This window comes from Thamnophis sirtalis, unplaced genomic scaffold (genome assembly GCF_051295495.1).
Source record: "Thamnophis sirtalis isolate CommonGarterSnake01/CBP01778 unplaced genomic scaffold, rThaSir2_p1.2 scaffold_6, whole genome shotgun sequence".
Classification (NCBI taxonomy): domain Eukaryota; kingdom Metazoa; phylum Chordata; class Lepidosauria; order Squamata; family Natricidae; genus Thamnophis; species Thamnophis sirtalis.
Genome location: NW_028261386.1, coordinates 15691587 through 15713095, shown reverse-complemented (window position 1 = coordinate 15713095; position 21509 = coordinate 15691587). Strand labels below are relative to the sequence as shown.

Here is a 21509-nt window from a genome sequence, read left to right as displayed (position 1 = left end):
TAATCAGTTGAAAGGGGAAGACATAGATTCTTGAAAGTACTGTTAAGTCATAGACCAAGATGGTTGGGAATTCTGAAAGTGGTAGAAAGGCCAGTTCACTATTTTCTCCTCAGCAAAGCTTTGCCACCTCTTTAAGAAAGATCTAGAAAGATTTTGCACCTTGTATGAAGGATGTGTCTTGTTCTTTGGCTGATTTAGGCTAAAAGGACCTCTCTTCTTATCTCCACCTATTTGTCCTTGCAGTGAATAGTGGTGGCAAAACTCCTTTAAGTGAAGAATTTGCACAAGTATATTTGCTGGCAGATGGTATCAGAATATGGATGGTAAGATGTCTGCTAAATGCTATCATATGTTCCTCATTTGCTAACTGGGTCACAGTTGATCTGTTTTTGCAGCTGTTCAGAATTGGTCAGATGTTGTTTAAATGCTTGAGTATCTCTATTTAATGCTATGCTTGAGCATTGATCAACTTTTCTCTTATGGGGCAATTCTGCAAAACTCATTTTTCATGGAATTGATCAACATCTGTGCAGATTGTACCCCTAAATAGGTGAGGACTCCCAAATAACCTTTCATTTAAAAATAGCATGAAATCTTGCTACTTGACATCAGAAGTTCCCAACCCTCAGTCTGTAGTCTTTTACCAGACCGCCACCCATTGGGAACTGGGCTCTGCAAGCAACAGGCAAGCACATGAGTGCATGATGCTCTATTTATGGAAGTGGTGGGCACACACAAAATCACCCCCTCTCCCCCCCTGCTGCTGCTTCCATTCCGCGGAGCCAGAAAGGTTGAGGACCACTGCTGCTCTACATGTCAGGGAGCATGTTTAGCGGGTGCTATCCCTCTGCACCCCCAGGTATACTAACTTTCTAGAAGAAGAAGAAATCCATTTAAATGTTCCTGAGACAAGCATATCTTTCATGTATCAGTTGGTTTTCCTGATGAATTACTGGTATCCTTTCTTGTGCAAGAAATGACATGAAAATTATGTTGTTAACCCACTAAGGGTCATATACTTCCTGATGCAATCTGACTTCCAAAGACCAAGTACTTTGCTGAAATCTGAACTGGTCATTTTCAAACTTAGGTCTATAAACTGCCCATTCTTATATTTTTCTAGGATTTTTTTTAAAGGTGTGGACTTATAATACAATTCCATTGATCTGTTGATCTCCACTCATTGTTAGAAAATGTGTTTGTGGAGATGTCATCTGAGAAAGGCAAATTTAAAACTCATTATTTTTTAAACTCTCTTTTCTGCAGCTAGAAATGAAGCAGAAGTTCCACATGGGCCAGAGAAGTAATGGGGAGGAACAGCAGGCTGGTGAAATGAGCGAAGTAAACCCAGAGTGTCTTGGTAAGTCTCTTTCTGCACATGCCTCTTTTTGCAATCCTATTAGCTATTAATAATATCTCCATTTTCCAAAGAACTTCTTGAAGAACATTTGTCTTTCTCACAAGAAGTCCAAAAGTGGATTCATTATCAACTTGCCACTTTCTTTTAAAATACAACCAGATTCTGTACTTCGCTCTCTTTTCTATAAACCCATCTCTAAATCTTTAGCTGTCCTTATTAATCAGCAAAACTCCAGTAAAAATTAGCCACAAACATTCACAGGCATTTGTATATATTATAATTGCAGAAATAATAAAACTCACCAAAGAGAAATACTTAGTCTGTATCTGTAGAAATTATCTCTTTAACTGAATAACAAATTATAATCCAAAAATTGCAGTAGGTTCTAGTGTTCCTAAACTGGTGTGCAAACTTGAGGGAAGACCCTGTCTCCCTGTTGCTCACTTTACCAGCTGATTGAGGAAACCTCACTTGACTAGCTTTTCTGTCCCTCTGTAGTCCCAAGGTCTTGTTGCCCACTGAGGCTGGGTTTGAATTACACCGTCCAGGCTCACCATCAGTTTCCCATTGCCTGGATTGACAAAACAGTGCACTGATATGCTTAAGGCCAGCCCTGAAATGTGCAGAAGAAGTCACCCAAGGCATTATTCTAATAGCTACTTTAATGTGTGTGAAATTTGTATTGCTTTTGTATAGTCTGCATCATTCATTCATTCATTCCTTTCATTCACGTGGAAATGCTGTATTCCAAAGGTGGGTGTTCCACTTTTCTAAACAAAAATCGCAAGAATGGTCTGAGATTCTGGGGTGCAGAGTGTTGCTTGTGTTATTCTTACAAAACATATATTGCCTTCCATTGTAGCCCAGCAGTGTATCCAAAAAAGTCATCTGTTGCTGAATTTTTTGCCTGTACGGACCAAGACTGAAAGTCTGAACTCTGATCACCTAGAGGACCATGGGCAAGGCCTGAATGGTAAACGTCATAGGACAAGTTCTGTAATAGAAGCAGATTTCCAAGCCTCACATCCGTCACCTGCTTGTGAAGCAACTGGTTTTCCTTTCCCAGAGGGAGGTCAGAACTCTGAACTCAAGAAAAAACAAGGGCCGGATTCCCCACAGAGGGAACTGGCTTCAGCATCCCAGAGTAGTTCTCTGGAAAAAAACTCAGAGCCAGAAGAAACCTTGTCCCCCCCTTCTACCCCAACCCGCAAGCCTCCATTCAGCCGTGGACGGCTAAGACTCCTCTCCTTCCGTTCAATGGAAGACTCTAAACCTGCACCCAGCATAAAGGAGAAATATCCCATCTTGAAAGACATCTTGGATTTCATTAAAGATCGGTCTCTTTCCCATGAAAGGTGAGCCCAATTGTACCCTGGATGCAAATCTGCATAGGGCTGATCTTATTTTCTGCTTTAGAGTTTCAGGAATGGATATGTTTTAACCCTGTAAGTTGTAGTCAAGAAAGAATTGAAAAGATATTATGGCAAGCAAATTATTAAATTTATTTAATAATATTAAATAAACATTATATTTACAAAACGGAGGGAGCAAATGAAAGGAAAGATATTTTCATAGTTATTTCAGTACTCAAACATAGTAAAATAGTCCTTGTTTTAGTAAAGAAAATAGTTGTTTGTTTATAGTTCTAGAGCAGATATCAAGTGGATTACTCTATAGAAGAGTAATGTAGGGAATTACCTAACTTAGAAAGTTCAGCAACAGCCCCAATTAATGTCAGAATAAAGCAAATATGGAGCTTAATCTTCTCTTTGAAATTGCATAAGGCACCAGAAATAGTATTTTCCGTTGATTCCTTCAGGTAGTGTTGATCTTTGAAATATGGCAAACAAACTGAAAGCTATATTTCCAACAGTCCAAGTGTGAGAGCATTGTTGTGAAAATGATAGTGGTTCTAACTGGCTCCTCAGGACTTGGGATTTGATTGAATAGTGGAAGGCAACCATTCAGGTATTCCAGGGTCCAGAATAAGCAATTTATGCCATTCTATCTATACTACTTTGGAAGAAAGATGTCTGTTTAATCTGAAGTTTACTCCACAACTCCACAAATATAGCTTTTTCCATACCAAGATTCTGTAAATTCTGAGTTATGTTCCATGCATCCAACATCTAATTATGACGGGGGGTGGTATTCTGTCACCACATTTGGATTTATGTCTGTGTGTGTTTTATCCACAGTGTCCTGAAAATCCTTGCTTTGAGGAAAGCTCAAGCCAAAAATATTTTGGAAGTGCTGAAGATGATCCTCCAGTGCCTAAAATCCCTCAGCCAACCTCACTGTTTTGTTCCACCTTGCATAATTTTCCTGCTGGAACTTTTAGCTTGCCAGAAAGACTTCACAAAGTAAGACATGGTGAAAACCATTCCCCTGACATTTGATCAATTAGCCCATATATAATTGGACTGGTGTGTTTTGGAATGTCCACTTGTCCATGGAATGTCTACCCCCATATCCCATATATATGTATGGAATGTAGATATCACCCAGTGAAGGGTTTATGATGTAGTTCACCAGCCAGCCTTATTTTGTTTGTTTGTTTCCAGTTATTTTGGACACTTAGAAGGGTGTGGGGCTGAATTACACCGAGAAATACGGGAATCCTTCTACCAGCTGCTTCACTTCTTGGTCAATGCTTTGAAAGGATTTAACAACTACAGTGACAAGTATGAGCGTTATTCATAAAGCATGCTAAATTACTCTAATCATTGCTTATCTTGGTAATTCATCTTCTTGGTAGCCATTGGTCCCTCTATGATGGTTTTATGAGTTTATAAACTCTTATTTGCTTATCTTTTACAAATACATATACTTTTCTGAAACTTTTTGAGATACTTATTATTTTTATATGAATTTTTCTTCATCTTTTTTAATGATGTATTTGATCATTAGCCTCTCAGAGCTATCAGGAATGAATATTACAAAAATATTATAAATAAATAATCACCATGTTTGTAGTGGATGAGAAGAAAGAGATCATTTTCTCTGAGATTTTTTCATTGTTGTATTCAGATATTGCTGTTTTCTCTGGGATTTTTTTTGGGGGGGGGGGTTGCTGTAAGACTGTTGATTTACAGGGCCAGGCATGTGGATCTTTTGATTATATTATTCATAGAAACTATTATTCCAATCAATGAGTTATAAAAAAAATCAGCTGAACTGTCTTGGCCTATCAAATTAAACTTTCTCCAAGAAAGAGAGTTCCTAAAAATCCGATGTCCATTTTGGAAACCTGCATTGCAAGCATAACAGCAGGTCTTAATTAAGTGGAATTTGGTTCCCCCACAATTCAGTTAATATCTAGATCAGTTTCTATACTATATAAAGATGATTTAGTGATATATTTAGTGATTGGATATATATAGTGATATATTTAGCTGAGAATTACACAGACTAAAACAGTTAAGCAGGATTCTGGTATTGTCTTTCTGAAGAATTTTTTTTTAAAGCTATTAAAGTAAAACCATGGCTTCATTTCTGGTACATTTCAGACAGACAAAGCTGCAGTGGTGCATTTTCATGTCGCATTAAATTTGACTAATCAAGCCTTAGGCAGACTGAGTAGCTATGGTCAATACAAGTATGTAAAAATTTGCTGACTTCCGTGCAATGGCGTCTTATTTGTTCCTTTGTTGAAATTCAATTTATTGTGAGAAATTTATCAACATGTGGAGTGAGATTCAGGAATTTTTAATGTTAATAGCCATCAGGTAACATTTCATTTTTATGTACCATTTATATACTGATATAATAGAGTACAGCTGTTCCACTGGTGGAGATGGTGAGCTATGATTACCTTGGCGTTGGAAGAACAAAAGCTATATTCTCCATACAACTAAATGGGAAGAGGCTGAATCAACCAAATCATAAACACTGCCTCATTAGATCAGTGAAAGAGCCCCATTTTTTTTTACATCTGGATAGTTCTAAAAACAGAATGGTTTTCATGCTTTTCACCTGTCAACTTCTGGCTGTTCCTGTGCTTCAAAATGTAGATTCTTCTCATTGATGAATGTGATCTATTGCTGTGTAAAGCCATCTTAGTTGACATTTATTATACAATCTTCCTGGCAATACTGTTAGCTAAATTATATATTATATAAAGAGGATGTCTTGAACATAACAGCACTCAATTTTGATGGATTATTATTATTATTATTTGTTTAGATCATTGCTGCCTGCCTTGTCCTGTGTGCAGACATGCCTCCTTCACTTTTTGGATATGGGCTGGGAAGCAAACGATCTTTCCTTCTTCATTGATATTCAGCTACCACGTCTCCTCCTCACCATGTCACAAGAAAATATAAGTACGCATGACAAGATAATTTGGTAAGTCAGGAAAACATGTAATATTAGAAAGAGAAGTCAGTGAAATAATTTCAAAACATGTTCTGCACATGGACATTTTCCACAACCACTTTAAAGACTCATTAAAATGGAGTAAAACTCTTAAATGACTGTAGAATGTGCTAATATTATAAAAAAAATTCTGATTTCACTATTAGTCACTTTCTGCAAAGAGGGAATAGAATTATAGCCTTAGGTTTGGTTTGGTTTGGTTTAGTTTGGTTTCATTTTTATTTCATTATCTAGAATAATGTAGTCATTGCTTAAAGCTAGATTTAGACTTATCTGCAACTGCATGCAGGTATCAATGTATACCTACACTGCAAAGGGGTTGATGGGTATGCATAAGTTGCAGATAGTTGCAGATGAGTTGATATGCACCCTTCCCAAATCTCAACTACACATTGTGCAACAAAGATGTGCATCCTGCATGGTGATTGATTAATAAGGCTATGTTTTCTATGCTTTGCTGTTTGAACCCCCACCCCACCCCCCAACCAGCCAAATGGTTAACATTTTCAAATGTATAAATGCAATAGCTATGCAACCATCTCCGAACAACAAACATATACATTCCCTCACGTGCAATGACACAGAAATCTAATCCTAGCTTTAGTTGGTTTGGGGCATTAGGCAAAGTTGGTCCTTATTTTTATTGAAAAGGAATAAAGTTTAAAAGGGGAAAGTTATAAAAAAACTGGGATTTTTTTAAAAAAAAGATTCCATAAGTAGGGGGCATACTACTTTCTTTAAACACTATCAAGAAAAAACGATGTCCCAAAGTTACGTACAAGTTTTAATGTAATCTTTTGTTCTCAGCTCATGCAACAAAGAAGAAGAACTTGCTGACTACAAGCAAAACTCAGAGTGGATGGACGAATGCCAGGAAGGAGTTTTTGAAACCTGGTGTGACAAGATAAGCCAAGCAGACCCTGATAAACAGAGAAAGGTCATAAATGTTGACATGTTTTTTTCAGATAGAGATTTTTAAACAGAGTGATGTACTGTAGCTTACATATGTTAAATGTTTTTGGATAGCTGTAGGCCTGGAAGGGTCTGTTCAGGAATCTCTGAACAGGTAGTCCTCGACCTATGACTGTAATAGCCTGGCAATTAGGGCCGTAAGTTGTGATAGTCATAAAACAAGTCATCACATGACCAGTTGTACCATTTTTGTTTTTATTTTTTGCAGTGGTTGTTAAGTGAACACTGTGATTGTTAAGCAAGTCCATTGTTTTTGCTCTGGGCCAGTGTTTGCTGGAAACCAGAAGTAAATGCCATAAATTGCAGTTTTGTCAGAAATATAAATCATGGTTATGTGATTGCAGGAGGCTGCAAACAGCCATAAATACAGACCTGTTGCCAGGTGCTCAAAGTGCGGTCACATTGCCAGAAGGCAAGATAGCAGTCGGAACTTAGAAACCAGGTTGTAAGTTTTTGGAGGGGGATCTGTTATAGCTTCAGATGGTCGCTAAGTGACCCATCATATGTCGAGGACTACGTATGTGGCTTTGGGAACCCTCTGTATCTAGGTCTCAGTTGAGCTTCAGAGAGATTAGATATGCTATTACACAACTTTTCCAAACCAAACCAGAACATAATATGCATTTCTTCCCTTTGAAATTCAAAGCAACTCGGTCACCGAAATTACTTTCAAGTTTTGGAAGATGCCATCGTTCTTGGATTCCCATTTCCATTTTATTGCTCCTGTGCTTTTCTCCAATGTTCACTAGGTGGGGAGATGACACAACCCCCACTATCCCTGGGCATTGTGTTATTTATTGTTCATCAGTGTTTTATCACTATTTCTTTCTAGATGCACATGTTCATTGCCCGGTACTGTGACCTGTTACATGTGGATATATCATGCGATGGGTGTGATGAGATTGCGCCATGGCATCGTTACCGCTGTTTGCAATGCAATGATATGGATCTGTGTAAAACATGCTTTCTGGGTAAGGTAGATAGATGAAAACTATATCATAAGCTCAATTTCCTGTAATGGAACTGTAGTTTAGCTTTCACTGTTATACGCAGAGTCGGTTTGAAGGGGCATGTGGGATATACGCGCACACATAGACATGCACACATAGACTCACATAAATTCACAAAGTAACTCCACTATTTAATAAAGGGTAGTTATTTGTTGAAACCAAATGTCTATGTCCATTAAGTCTAAGTGGGACACATGTGATGTCATAGGCATTGGCTTGAAAAAAATGGAAAAAAATTAAATAGAACTATTCAATAATACAATGGAGTCCAATGCCAATTATGACTTAGTTTCATGGCCAATAATTTATGATTCTGTGAAATAGACCTAAAACAATCTGATGGTTTCTCAGGAGTAATTGGAGTAGAATAGAATTTATCAGTTTCTTATGGAATAACATTCATACAGCAAAGAAGAGCAGTTATTTGTGGCGCAGTTTCTTAGCTTCTTCAGTAGGAGGAAAATAGGCAGCAGGGGGGGGGTGCATTTTCTGGCTTCCAGTTACATGACAACTTTGGATGTGTGGCTTTGAGGCTTTAGACCAGTGTTTCCCAACCGATGCAATTTTAAGATGTTTGGACTTCCAAGTCCCAGAATTCCCCAGCCATCGGTGCAGAATGACTTGCAGGACAACAATGTGAATGATGGAATAATGTGTTTTGCATTTGCCTACTAAAAGGTGGAGTGAGACCTGAAGGTCACGAGGCCAGTCATGACATGATTAACATGGAGTATGCTTGCAATCACTGCCAAGGTATTATTGTGGGCCAGCGCATCAACTGCAATGTCTGTGAAGATTTTGACCTTTGCTATGGATGCTACTCTGCAAAGAAGTACTCCGACAGGTACTTGGCACATCAGAGGCTACTGAATGTCGACCTATCACTTGGTCACATTCTCTATGTATTTACACTGTCTTTGCTATATGGAGAAAGATGACTGGGGGAGGGTGAAAGGAACAAAAGGAGGTAATTGAAAATATTTAATTTCTTAGAAAATCACTTTGGCTGTTCCATTTCTACTTTGCTTAACTATCCTTCCCCTGTAAGCAAAGGTTTTCTATATTGATAGTTCTCAACTTATGACCATAATGGAGCTTACCCATTAAGGTTGTAAGTTCTAATGGTCATAAAACATGTTGGTCACATGTGAAACCCAATTTTATAACCATTTTTGCTGCAGTCTATAAATGTCAATTTTTTGCAAAACCATCATAAAATGCAATCACATGATCACAGGATGCCACAAACAGCCATAAATGCAGCCTGGTTGCTTCCAGTATATCCTGATCTTATTTGTATAATTTCTGCCCATTTTTACTATAGTCTTTGGCATTGTTCACAGTATTTGGTATACATCAAGAACAGCCACTTTTGACTAAGCAAAAACCTAGTATCTATCAATTCGTTGATTTTCCACTGGGTGGTACAGACTGGGTAGTAGCTGATGTCTTGCTTTGAAGTGGGTCACATGACTGAACTATTTATGTTTCATTCTTCACTATGGCAGACAATAGGCTTCAGATCTCTCTAAACAGAGTGCAGGGAAAAATACCTTGTTTTTATTAATGTTCATATCAAACAGTTTTTATAACAAGGACTCTTTTGTCATTTTAGCCACCTGCCTACCCATAGCATCACTGTGTATCCAATGGTGACCTTTAGGATCAGTGACTGCCATAGGCTCATCCAGCCTTATCTTCACAACTATGCCTGGCTCCTTTTTTCTGCCCTGGCTCTGTACAGTGCTGACTTAACTTGTGGGAAACAAGCAGATGGGGAAGAACTCAGTCCAGAAATCATCACTCATGCTAAAATCCTACAGCAAGAATGTATTCAGTTGATTGGAGATTGCCTGATGAAAGTGCAGCATGGCAAAGGTGAGTTGAGATATTATAACAGTCTGAGAAACAGGAGGAAGAAGCACCGCAGCCAGAGCAAAAAGTAAGAGATGAGACATCTCAGCTCACAAAAATAATAGGAGAAAGGTATGGAAAGCATCTCAGAAGGGACCCTCCTTAGTTGCCTGGAAAATAAAAGAAAGCGGGCAGTGGTGTAATTCAAAAAAGGTTTACAGCCAGTTTTGTGGCTGTGGCTTGGTGGGCATAGTTTGGTGGGCATGGCAGAGGAAGGATACTGCACAATCTCTATTCCCACCCCACTCTGGGGCCAGCCAGAAGTGGCATTTGTCGGTTCTTTGGACTACTCAAAATTTCCGCTACCGGTTCTCCAGAACCTGTCAGAACCTGCTGGATTTCACCTGTGAAAGGGTGGGGGAATGGTGTCCTTTCACTCTTGCAAGATTCTGCTACTGTAACCTTACAATAAAGGCAGTGTTAGAACTCATGGTTTTCTACCTTTAAGGGGGGACAGACATGGTGGCAATTTGAATCCAAGCTATTTAACATTCCGGCCCTGGCACAGCTTTGGTAGACATAAGAGTCCACAGACATGAAGGATATTTGTCCACCAAGAAATATATTCGTCACATATCCTCTTCCAGCATTCCAGATCAACCTTATTTGAACTAACTCCCTCCTAAATAGACTTTGCAGTCTGCATAGTTGATTCCTTAAGCTGTTTCTGTTAAACTTAATCATATAAAAATAGTAGGAATTAGGAACGTATGCTCTCCACACAGGTACTTTCAAATTGTTCCACAGTGGTAGATTAATGAACATGTCACATGCTGAGGTTTCTCTGTGGAACGAAGGGGAACTCATCTTTTCCCTTGTATGAACAAAGATGTTTTGACTACTCTTGCCATTATTTTGGTACCTATAACTTTTGGATGCTTGTCTTGCTTCAAAAAAAGTTCAGTTGCTGCTATTGATGGTTGACCTTCCATCTTTGTTACCACCATTTCTAGTGTGAAAATTCTCCTTGCAGTGACTCTGTTTTTTCTAAATTTGTGGAAATTTGCCAAGAAAATTCAGGATGGCCTCACTAATTTTCCAAATATCATCAGCAATGATATTTAATGCTACTGAGAATCAAGGAGGACGAGGAGGGCCATGTTCCCTCCCACTATCCACATTTTTTGCAGGCCGTCCACACGCAATGCTATTCCTGACCCAGGTCCAGGCTTCAGCTCATGCCTGAAAGAGAACTTAGACAATCCAGTTCATCCCAGATCCTCTGAAGTAACTCCAGATGCGGTAGAAGTTGTCCGGGATGGCTAGATAAAGGAATTCCCACTTTGTGGAGGATATATCACTCCCTCTCCCACATTACCATTTCCTATCATCCCTTTTCTGGCAGCTTGAACAAAACAGAACAGAGTAGGCACACAAGGAAGAGGAAGGATTCAATAGATATGTGGTGGAACCAATTCCATGATGTACCAGGTCTTTCGGACATTTATTGATTGGGGGTGAATCCTGAATTCAAACTGTTTTTAACCTGTCTTGAACATCTAAACTTTCTTTCTTTGCATCCAGGTCTGAAAAGTCAAACTCTGCTTAGCATGTTGCCAGAAGAACCTTTGTCTGAAAATGGGATGTCCTCCGTTGATTTTTCTACAGATAGCAATGTAGAAAATCACGCCATTGAAGAAATCGTGGAAAATAACAAGATGCCCAAATCTGTCATCCACAGCAATGTAAATATTTTTGAAAACATGCATGTATTGAGTAGTTTAAGTTACTTATGAATGCATATCAATGCAGATCCTTGATATTAAAGAGATGTATGCAAACATGGGCGTATGTGTTATGCACTCAACAGAGGGGAGATGGATTCTAAATGATCTTTAGTTTTTTTTATCTTGTTTTTTTACTCTGATTTTAACTCAAGGCAGAGAGCATGTTTAATATTTTTTCCACCTCTTATTTTCCCTACAAGGGAAAATTGAGGTGAATTGAGCTGAGAAAGAGTGACTGGCCCAAAGTCATGCCTTGGGCAGGACTAGAACACATGGTCTCCTGTTTTGTAGCCTAGTTCCTTAACTACTAGACAGTAAGCAGGTCAAGCTGTTTCCTTCAGAGGAAGGTGAATGGGTTCCAGGATTACCTGCTCTTAGGCGAGATCTCTTTATGACCTCAACTACATCAAATTGAAGAGATCCTAAATATTCCTGGGGCTAAACCTTGAGCCTCTGTGTCTCTCATCTCTCATGCTCTTAGTCAGCTACTGAATAAGCTGAAGTTGACATTCTCCCTTTGGAGATCTAGGAGAGTAGGTGTTTGTTCAAAACATCCTTCTTTAACTCTGAATGCTCAAGATTTCCTGCCACTGCAGTTCCCCAGTGTGATGACTTTGCTAACTCTGAATTACAGACCCCGTCTATCTGAAAATTTCTAAGTTCAGAAGGCTAGTTCAGGTATTAGGAATGATCCCCTTTATAATGATAGGAGCATTTCTTCAAGAGCATTAGAATTTTACACTGATTTAAGTATTTTATTCTATTGGAGCAGTGCTGTTAAACTTGATTGCAAATAAAATGGCTAAAATTAAAATAGCTTCTTTATTAAGTAAATAACTGCTTAAAAATACAGTTTGAAGTTAATCTGTTATTTTGACTTAGGGAGATGGAAGCAGTATTGAAATTCAGACTTCTATAAACACTAAACAAAAGAGTAAAATGAAGATTGAGAACAAACTTTCCAATGGTCTTCCACCAAATAAAGAAATGCTATCACAGACACTTGCTTTTAATTCAGATTTACTTGCAAAAGAGAACATATCCCCAGGTAAATATTACTTTTTAGCTCCTTTATAAGAAAAAGCAATTGCTGTTCAATTTCCTTTTTCTTGCTTGTTTATGTACATTCTTTGCACCCAACTGTATTACTATTGGTCTGCTCTTAATAGCAATACATGATTGTTAATTTCTAAATTGCCTAAAATTTTCTAAAAACTGACCCTAACTAGCATATTCACAAGGAAAAATGAATAATTGCTAGCAAGCATAATATATGAAATGTTAAATGAAATTTTAGAGTAATCCATAGTTAATATTGCAAGTTGAAAGAGTGAGAAGGCACATGAGAGGAAGAAGAGAATGATCAGATTGCAAACTCATTTCCGGTTATCTGAAATACAACTTGAGGCTAAGCTGGAAAACATATGATCCTCTATATAATGCTGAATATGTTAACGCTTAGCAAGCCAAAGCACAGACTTTGGTAAAAGTGTTGGATTTTGAAGAGAGCAGTATTTAAAGCAGGAGTCCCCAATCTTTTGGACCACTAAATTCATAATTTTAAATCCCATGGACCACTAATAAGATATGCCTAATGACCAGCTGGGTGGGTGTGGTTAGGTGGTCATGTGACTGGGTAGGTGTGGCCAACTTGATGTCAATCACATCAAGGGACACCTCGCCAGCCTCTACTGGCCCCTCCCCTCCCAGCCACTTCTCGCCTGCAAAACAGGTGGTTCAGTTCAAACTGGATCTGAACGAGAAGGAGGCTCAGCAGAAGCACCTCACTGAGGACTACAAGCATAGGCTTTACAAGCAGAGGGAAGACCTGCGGGAGTGCAAGGCCAGGTATTGGCATCTGGAGGCTCAGCGGGCTGAGATGGACAGCCAGTTCCAGGCCATGATACAGTCCCACTGGAACAAGACCTCTAGGCCTTTGCCACCAGCGGCACTTCCTTCCAGTCTTCGCCCAAAGCCTCGCACCAGGAGGCTGAAGCAGACCCCAAGTAAGAATTTTTGCCCCCCTCCGACCTGCACCAAAAGACTTCGAAGGGGGAGACTCTCTGCAGCAACACAAACATTCATTGCATATATCCTACCCAGGGGCCATAGTTTGAGGATCCCTGATTTAGGGCAATTAAAAAATGCAAATATTTTTTCTGCAGACCATCAAAAATTTCTCGCAGACAACCAGTTGGTGACCACTGATTTAAAGGGTCCATGGTTTAGTATTTTAATATTTTGTATGTTTATTTAGTGTGCCCTTATATCTAACCACAGTAGAAATCTTACTTTTTCCTACAACAAAAGCTCTGCAACATAAGTTGGGCTGAGAAAGTAGTTGGCCAAAGGTTACTCAGTGAGATTGCGTGAGGTTGAGGTTAGATGAGACACCTTATTCACTTTTAAGAGAGCCAAGGTGGCGCAGTGGTTAAATGCAGCACTGCAGGCTACTGCTAGATCAGCAGGTCAGCGGTTCAAATCTCACCAGCTCAGGGTTGACTCAGCCTTCCATCCTTCCGAGGTGGGTAAAATGAGGACCCAGATTGTTGGGGGCAATATGCTGACTCTCTGTAAACCGCTTAGAGAGGCCTGAAAGGCCTATGAAGCGGTATATAAGTCTACTGCTATTTTAACACCCAGGCTCTTGTTCATTTCTCATTTGTAGCTTAGAAAACCAGTGACATTGAGCCTAACTGCATACACAAGGACATTTTGAAAATTAATACTAGTATAGTTGCCCATCATGCAATCAGAAAATTGCTATTATTTTCCCAAATACCCTGTCTTTACAAACAGTAGTTAGTATACTACATGTGTAATGCTGTAGCTTGGTAATGCCAAAGATGATCATCAGTCTTCCAGAAGTAGATGCATGAGATGCGCTAATTCCTTACATGCTCTGTCTCCCACTCTACCAGACCATATACAGATATTCCTCAATTAATGATTACTTGTTTAGTGACAGTTCAGTGTTACAGGACTGCTGAATAAAGAAACAGCACAGTATCTCTGCAGTTACATAATTGAAATTTGAGCATTTAGCAACTGGCTCTCAATTATGATGCCTATGACATCCTGCAGCCACATGATCGCCATTTGCAACCTTCATTGTCAGTTTCTAACAAGCAAAGACAGTGGGGAAGCTGGTAGGAAATCATAAATGGCAATCATGTGACATCATGCTTAATGACTGTGTAGAATTTCCTTAACAATGGTAACTGAAAGTGCCATTTAAATTGGCTGTGTTGTTTATTGACAGAGTTGCCAGTCTCAACATTGTTCACCGAGGGCTACCTATATAAACATAGAAATAATAGCCATTTGGGAATAATAGTGACATATTTTACTATGATATATATGATGAGAAAATGTGCACCGTTATGAAGATTGAATTAATGCATTGTACATCTGCAGTGATTGTAATATTACTAATATTTTCAACTTAAGCATAACCTGAGGAAGCATTTTTGTTTGTCGGTTTGCAGATGTTGAAGTTTCCGATGTTTTGCCTCCATCCCAAGCTGAAGAAAAACCAATGCCTTGTCAAGAGGAAGTATTTGCTGAATGTTCCCAGAAGAGGATTCTCGGACTACTAGCTGCAATGTTGCCACGCCTGAAATCAGTAAGGAAATATCCAAATTAGGGAAATCAGTAAAGGAGTTTAAGTGTCTGATAATTAAGGAAGTAAGAAAAGGGCAATCCCTCCAGAAGATCATATTAATCATATGAATCATTAGTGGTTCCATCAAAGATTTTAAGAGTAGGAAGGAGCTATCTAGGACATTCAATCCCTTCCCCAAATTGTTTGATATCCAGGAGACCTGTCATTGGTTCAAAAATGGAGGGAAAATCCTGAAAATTAACTGGAAAAACTGAACTTTTGAAGTATGTTAATTAAAGTATGTTGCATTATCCCTTCTGCTGATTTCCATATTCTTTCCTGTTTTCTCTTTGTAGGGCTTAACAATATCTCTAATTAACTTGGACCAGATCCTTCCTCTCATGTTTGATGTTGTGATCTCCAATGCTGGCCATTTAAATGAAACTTACCACTTAACTCTGGGGCTCCTGGGACAGTTGATTCGGAGATTGACTCCTGCAGAAGTGGATGCTGCTGTGAACAAGGTCCTCTCCACCAAGCATAGCCTTGTGGCTGCTGGTGATGGCTCCATCGTGCCAGAAGGCTGGAAAACAACCCATCTCCTCTTCAGTCTGGGAGCAGTTTGTCTGGACAGGTCAGCTTTCATGATGGATTCATCTTAAAGACTTTTAATATGTCCAGATGATGCTTTCTGTTATAAACCTGTCATGGAATGGCAGAATGTTAAAAATGTTTGCAAACATGGCTGTTGCTCAAAACAAAACACTCCTAAAAGGCAGCAAATACTGCCTTCAATAAAAAACAAAATTGAAGCTCACAAGAAATTAGTAAGAGCTGTGATGGTGCAGTGGTTAGAATGCAGTATTGCAGGCTAATTCTGCTGACTGCTGGCTGCCTGCAATTTGGCTGTTCGATTCTCACCGACTCAAGGTTGACACAGCCTTCCATCCTTCCGAGGTCTGTAAAATGAGGACCCAGATTATTGGAGGCAAAACGCTGGCTCTGTAAACCACTTAGAGAATGATGTAAAGCAATGTGAAGCGGTATATAAGTCTCAGTGCTATTGCTATCAGTAGTACTAATGTAAATATTTTTAAGGGAAGAGAGAAATGGGAAATGCTAAAGATAATCCTGTATTATAGCTTATTTGAAAATAGAACTAAATTTTAAATTTTGCAAGATTTTCCTGCCTAGAGCAAAGACCTCAAACTTACTGCCCGAAGGCCACTTACTATCCTCCAAGTCATTTTCTGCAGCTCATTACAATCCCTGGGGGAAACAGTAAGTTCTGCAAGAAATGTCCCTCTTAGCTGGCAGGATCTACCCCAAGAGAAGGCAGTCCATTTCAATGGGAATTACAAGTGAAGCAAAACAGTCATTGATCGCTTACAGTTTTTGAAGCAATGCTGATGCAAGGCAGGCACATGCAGGAGCACATGTGAAGATGAATAATTAATTCTAACTCTTGGTTTTTAGCCGTGTCGGATTGGACTGGGCGTGCACCATGGCAGACATTCTGCGAGCGCTGAACTCCTCCACTCAGTGGCATGATGTGATTGGTGCCTTCACCGACCACTGCATCAAGCAGCTTCCCTTTCAGTTGAAACATACCAACATTTTCACATTACTGGTCCTTGTTGGCTTTCCAGAGGTGAGCATAGGCCACTTTCTAAAACTGCAAGTAAAAATACAGCCAAGACATAGAGTTTAAACTTGATTGATTTCAGTTTAGAGAACTTCAGATGCAATAGACAAAAGTTATATCCAGGCATTCTTTCAGAATAACAAGATGAATCACATAAATTGATGGACTATAATTTGTGTCAATTTACATGTATGTGTAATTATGTCAGTGTCATAAATAGATACAAATGATGTAAATACAGATTGTAATGGCTAACCCCTCCCTCAAATTGTCCAGTAAATCATAGTTTTACTTGTAGCTTGCTTGGCTAGAGAGCAGCTCTAGCTTTAATCTACCATAACTGAATAAATGTCATCTGAATGTCTCTTTCCAACTCTACAGGTTCTATGCATGGGAACCAAATCAGTGTATATGGATAATGCAAATGAGGCCCACAATGTGATCATCCTTAAGCATTTCACAGAGAAGAACAGGGCTGTGGTTGTGGATGTTAAAACCCGAAAGCGGAAAGCAGGTTCATGTCATTCATGTTTGGATATTTATTTACATCTTGTATGTAGATACTTAGCATGTCTGTGTGTGTGTGAGCTAAGTGGAAATATTACATGATCACAACTGTGCTTTCCTTTTCCCCTCTCACAATCTAGTGCTGGGATAGTTGGCAAATAGATGCTACCTATAATTATTAGTTTCATAAGTTCCAGATTTGTTTACCCCCTAGCCATTACTGCTTTGGAATGGTCATCCTAGTCCTGGGATAATTAACAAGAAAGTAATTAGTATTTGTAATTGACATTCATTAGAGAGGAAGAGATTACAAGAGAGTAAGGCAAACACACATTGGGGACTATACCAGCTGTTTGTATAGCATGCTTGGTGCTGCCAGGGCCACTATGTCCATTGTGTGCTTTCTTACTCTCTTGAAATCCCTTCATCTCCAATCTCTCTGCTCTGCAAATGTGTGGGGAGTAAAACAAAATGATAATACGCACTGATCTGTAATGGTGATCATGTAACTGAAGGATGCTCTGAAGATTGTAAATGCGAACATTGGTTGTAAAATTATTTTTCAGCACCATTGTAAATTGAATGGTCACTGAACAAAACAGTCAGTAAGGAAGGGCTATCTGTATTGAAATAAAATATTAGAGGTGGCTGAATGCGCATCATATGACAAAATTATTTACTACAAGCCTATTCTTAATCTATGTTCTGGCTACATCATCTTTCTGTGGATGTAAAAAAATCATAATTCTTTAAAGAATTTATTTTTGAGGTGGATCTGAAAACATTTTTTTTAAAGAGTTTGTATTTTTTTTTCCACATTGCTTTGTGCTAAGCCAAGACCAGACTTAAGTAAAAAGAGCTGAACCCAGGACAGCTACCAACTGAAACCCTGTGTATTCATCTATTTCTGTTCTAGTAAAAGATCTCCAGCTGATTAAGCCATGTGAGCAAGATGATGCGGAGTCCCAGGGCCAGCTCCGCCAGTATCTCCAACATTTTGTGTTTATAACTAGCCATCTTCTCCAGACCAACATTGACAGTAGCTTTGCAGAGGCAGTGGAAGCAACGTGGGTTTTATCTCTTGCTCTGAAGGGACTTTACAGAACACTTAAGGTACAAAAATGGACAAAGATTCCCAAAACATCTTATGACCCAGGATTATATAAATCATTGTGTGGGAGGGGGGGGTATAGAAAAATATCACTGCTGATTTCTGATAAAGAAACATAGAATCACAGAACTGAAAGAAGCCATATTGTTGTTGTTCAGTTGCGAAATCGTGCCCAATTCTTCATGACCTCATGGACCACAGCAGGCCAGGCCCCTTGTCCTCCACTGTCTGCCAGTCTTCCTAAGCCCATGTCCACTGTGTCAATAATACTATGTAGCCATCTCATTCTTTGCTGTCCCCTTCTCCTTTTTCCTTTTTTACCAGCATCAGGGTCTTTTCAAATGAGACATCTCTTCTCGTTTGGCGGCCAAAGTATTTGAGGTTTAGCTTCAGAGTCTAAGAGGGCATTTAGGCTATCACATTCAATTCTCTGCACTATAATCCAGATTAAAGCGTAAAATAAAAATGACTGTTCAGGCTTGACTTTGAACCAGCCATCTTAGGTTCTTTAAAATAACAGAAGAAAGAATAAGGTGCACTAAGAATGCAACTTAAGAATGTTGATAATTTTTATTATCAAAATGTTACAGTTAAGACAAAAGCCAGCATCCCAAAAACCCCTTCACTCTTCTAAAAAGTTATTTTCAATCTTTATAATTTAATACACAAGCATTGCAATCCAAGATTATGTTTTCTTGATCAGAAATACTATATACCACACTATTTTTCTTTGGGAAGGAGCAGTGGTCTATGTCTAATACTGTAAACTGTAGATGAAAATGTGATCTTGATATGTTCAGTGCCTTTCTCATATAAGAAATCCTTTAACAAAACATCCTGAAAAAAATCAGTCCATATAGACCAGGAGTGTCAAACTTGCATTGTCATGTGACATATTGTGACTTTTTCTCTCTTCGCTAAACTAAGCGTGGGCGTGGCCAGTGTGTGACGCATCCGCTTGTTTGACAACCGTGGTATAGACCAACATGTCTCAACCTCAGCATTATTAAGATGTGTGAACTCAACAGTGTTAAGACATGTGAACTCCCCCAAATCCTCAGCATGCTGCCCGGGGAAATTCCAAGAGTTGAAGTTCACACATTTTAACCTAGCTGAGATTGAGAAAACCCTAAACTATCATTCTTAATCAAAGTGTTAATGGTTACCATTTTTTCCTGTGATCAACAGACACATGCTTTTGAAGAAATCCGCACAGCCTTTCTGCAATCTGGTTTACTTAAGCTATTGGTGAAGAAGTGTAGCAAAGGAACAGGCTTCAGTAAGACTTGGCTTCTGAGAGACTTGGAGGTAACACAACAATGCATTTAAGCAGCTGAGCAAGTTCTTCCCTACGTACTCATTTATTTGAATTATTCCGTACATCAGCAGTTCCTTTTCATTTTTGAGGTTTTGTGTTCTTCATAATTTCAATCATTCTAATTGTGCTTCAACTAAGGGATGCTAAATTGATGTGTTACTAGCCTTTTTGCTCCATACTGGAGTGATGTACAGACAGCAAACCTAAACACAATGCAAATCGATGGAGGGAGGGGGCACTGGAGGTTTTGTGAGTCTGTTATGGGATTACATACAGCAAAACTTTGAGACAGCCTTTTTGAGAATAAGAGTTCCACGGTACAATTCAATAAATGAACTTTCATTTTATCATTTACCGATATATTATTATTGATTATGTTCATGCTTTATTGATCAACTACTAAAATCTGAGAGTATGTGTCTGATGGTTGGGTTGGCAATATATAAATCATATAGCAATGCTGTACCTGTTTCTTTAAATCATGCTGTAAAATGTGATTGACTGCTGTTTTCCTCAATCGGCTATAAGAGGGAGCCAGAATGACTGTTAGCTCTCTGTTTGTTAGATGCTGGGCTGATCTGATCTGAGTGTTTTGGAAGCTGGCTGTTAGAAAGTGCCGTGAGCTATTATAAGTTTTGCAACTGCTAGCAAACTTTGAGTACCAGACTGTTTGTATGATTATGGACTATGTTATTTGGATTATCCCTTAACTGAAAGACATTGATGACTGACTGTCTTATCCATGTATGACTTGGACTGTTTGATGGACTCTGATACCTCTATTTCTACGAAAGTAAAAGTCTATTTAAACTGCAGTGTCTCTGTATGCTGGTTTGTGTGTTCTCCAACACAACTCTCACAACGCTTCTCTGAACGCACTCGCTCTCCCAACGGGGAGCTTACCTAACACTATGGCTAAAGGCTAAAGAGGAAGCAGCCTTACAGAAGAGAAGCAAATCTGGTCTGTAATTTGTCTTGTAACTTTAGTGGTTTTCTGATGGAATTTTGAGTTGTACCTTGTCTTTGTCCTTGTAGATCTTGTCGGTCATGCTTTATTCTTCAAAAAAGGAGTTAAACTCCATGGCTGAGCAGAAGGACTTAGAATTCAGTGAGCGAGAGCATGAGCAAGCAGTAAATGAGTCTGTTGACACTTCCGACGCTGTGCAGAATAGGCTTGACCCACTGGAGGGCTTGGATGAAACCACCAAAATATGCTTCCTGGTACTGTTTTTTTTTAATGTGCAATGGGTGGGGCGAGGATAGTGCTTCAGTTGTTGTCAAAAGCACAGCCTGTAAGCTTGGGTTGCACTGTGCATGTTGTTTGAAGTTCTCTTAACATAACAAGGGATTGGTCCTCATCGAGGCAAAAGGCAGGCCTAACAATACAAGCAGAAATTTCAGATTAGTGTTTCAGGGGAGAAGGCTAACTGGGATAGAAGTCAAGGAGTGCAGCCATACAGTGTGTGTCCCTGAAGTTGTATTCCAATTCACCATCTCTGCTTCAATGTTCAATTTCAGTTTGTTCCAAAATCCAGATAAAAATTCATGTTAGCATGTTACAATGACAAAAATACAAGACCCAATTATGCCTGAATGATCAATAGATTTAAGTGTACTATCGGTTTCATGGACTCTAGCCAACTTCAAAAAGGTACATGGTTAGCCTCCAAAGTGAACTCTAACCCATATAAAACTTTTTCTTGAACAGATCTATCTTATCTATTTCAGCTAATACTAGGTTTTTAGTGTTTTTAATTCTTTGCTGTTTTCTGTGAAAGTAAATATAATGAATTGACAGAAGTTGCATTGACACCCCGACCCTTTACAGCCAGATCTTATCTGTCCAATCAGTATAATGACTGTATAGGGTGTAGGTAGTGTATTTGTGTTTTGTGGAAACCTAACATAGTAATTCAGATTCATATGTTCACTCTACGATTGCAATACTTCCACAATGGTTTTTA

The 21509-nt window shown here is 39.0% G+C and overlaps 1 protein-coding gene across 2 annotated transcripts in view; it reads left to right on the top strand.

Annotated features, from left to right (window-relative positions):
* ZZEF1 (zinc finger ZZ-type and EF-hand domain containing 1) overlaps positions 1 to 21509 on the top strand; it is a 71317-nt gene that overhangs the window by 34065 nt on the left and 15743 nt on the right. For both annotated transcript variants that reach the window (XM_087717261.1, XM_087717260.1), the window contains exons 27-45: positions 244 to 323; positions 1267 to 1360; positions 2223 to 2715; positions 3559 to 3723; positions 3925 to 4044; positions 5546 to 5707; positions 6545 to 6674; positions 7542 to 7680; positions 8398 to 8563; positions 9335 to 9597; positions 11158 to 11318; positions 12243 to 12408; positions 14849 to 14985; positions 15321 to 15598; positions 16441 to 16615; positions 16991 to 17123; positions 18033 to 18229; positions 19416 to 19535; positions 20581 to 20766. In XM_087717261.1, coding sequence (XP_087573387.1) covers positions 244 to 323; positions 1267 to 1360; positions 2223 to 2715; positions 3559 to 3723; positions 3925 to 4044; positions 5546 to 5707; positions 6545 to 6674; positions 7542 to 7680; positions 8398 to 8563; positions 9335 to 9597; positions 11158 to 11318; positions 12243 to 12408; positions 14849 to 14985; positions 15321 to 15598; positions 16441 to 16615; positions 16991 to 17123; positions 18033 to 18229; positions 19416 to 19535; positions 20581 to 20766 — 3365 coding nt within the window. The remainder of the gene's footprint in view (positions 1 to 243; positions 324 to 1266; positions 1361 to 2222; positions 2716 to 3558; positions 3724 to 3924; positions 4045 to 5545; positions 5708 to 6544; positions 6675 to 7541; positions 7681 to 8397; positions 8564 to 9334; positions 9598 to 11157; positions 11319 to 12242; positions 12409 to 14848; positions 14986 to 15320; positions 15599 to 16440; positions 16616 to 16990; positions 17124 to 18032; positions 18230 to 19415; positions 19536 to 20580; positions 20767 to 21509) is intronic.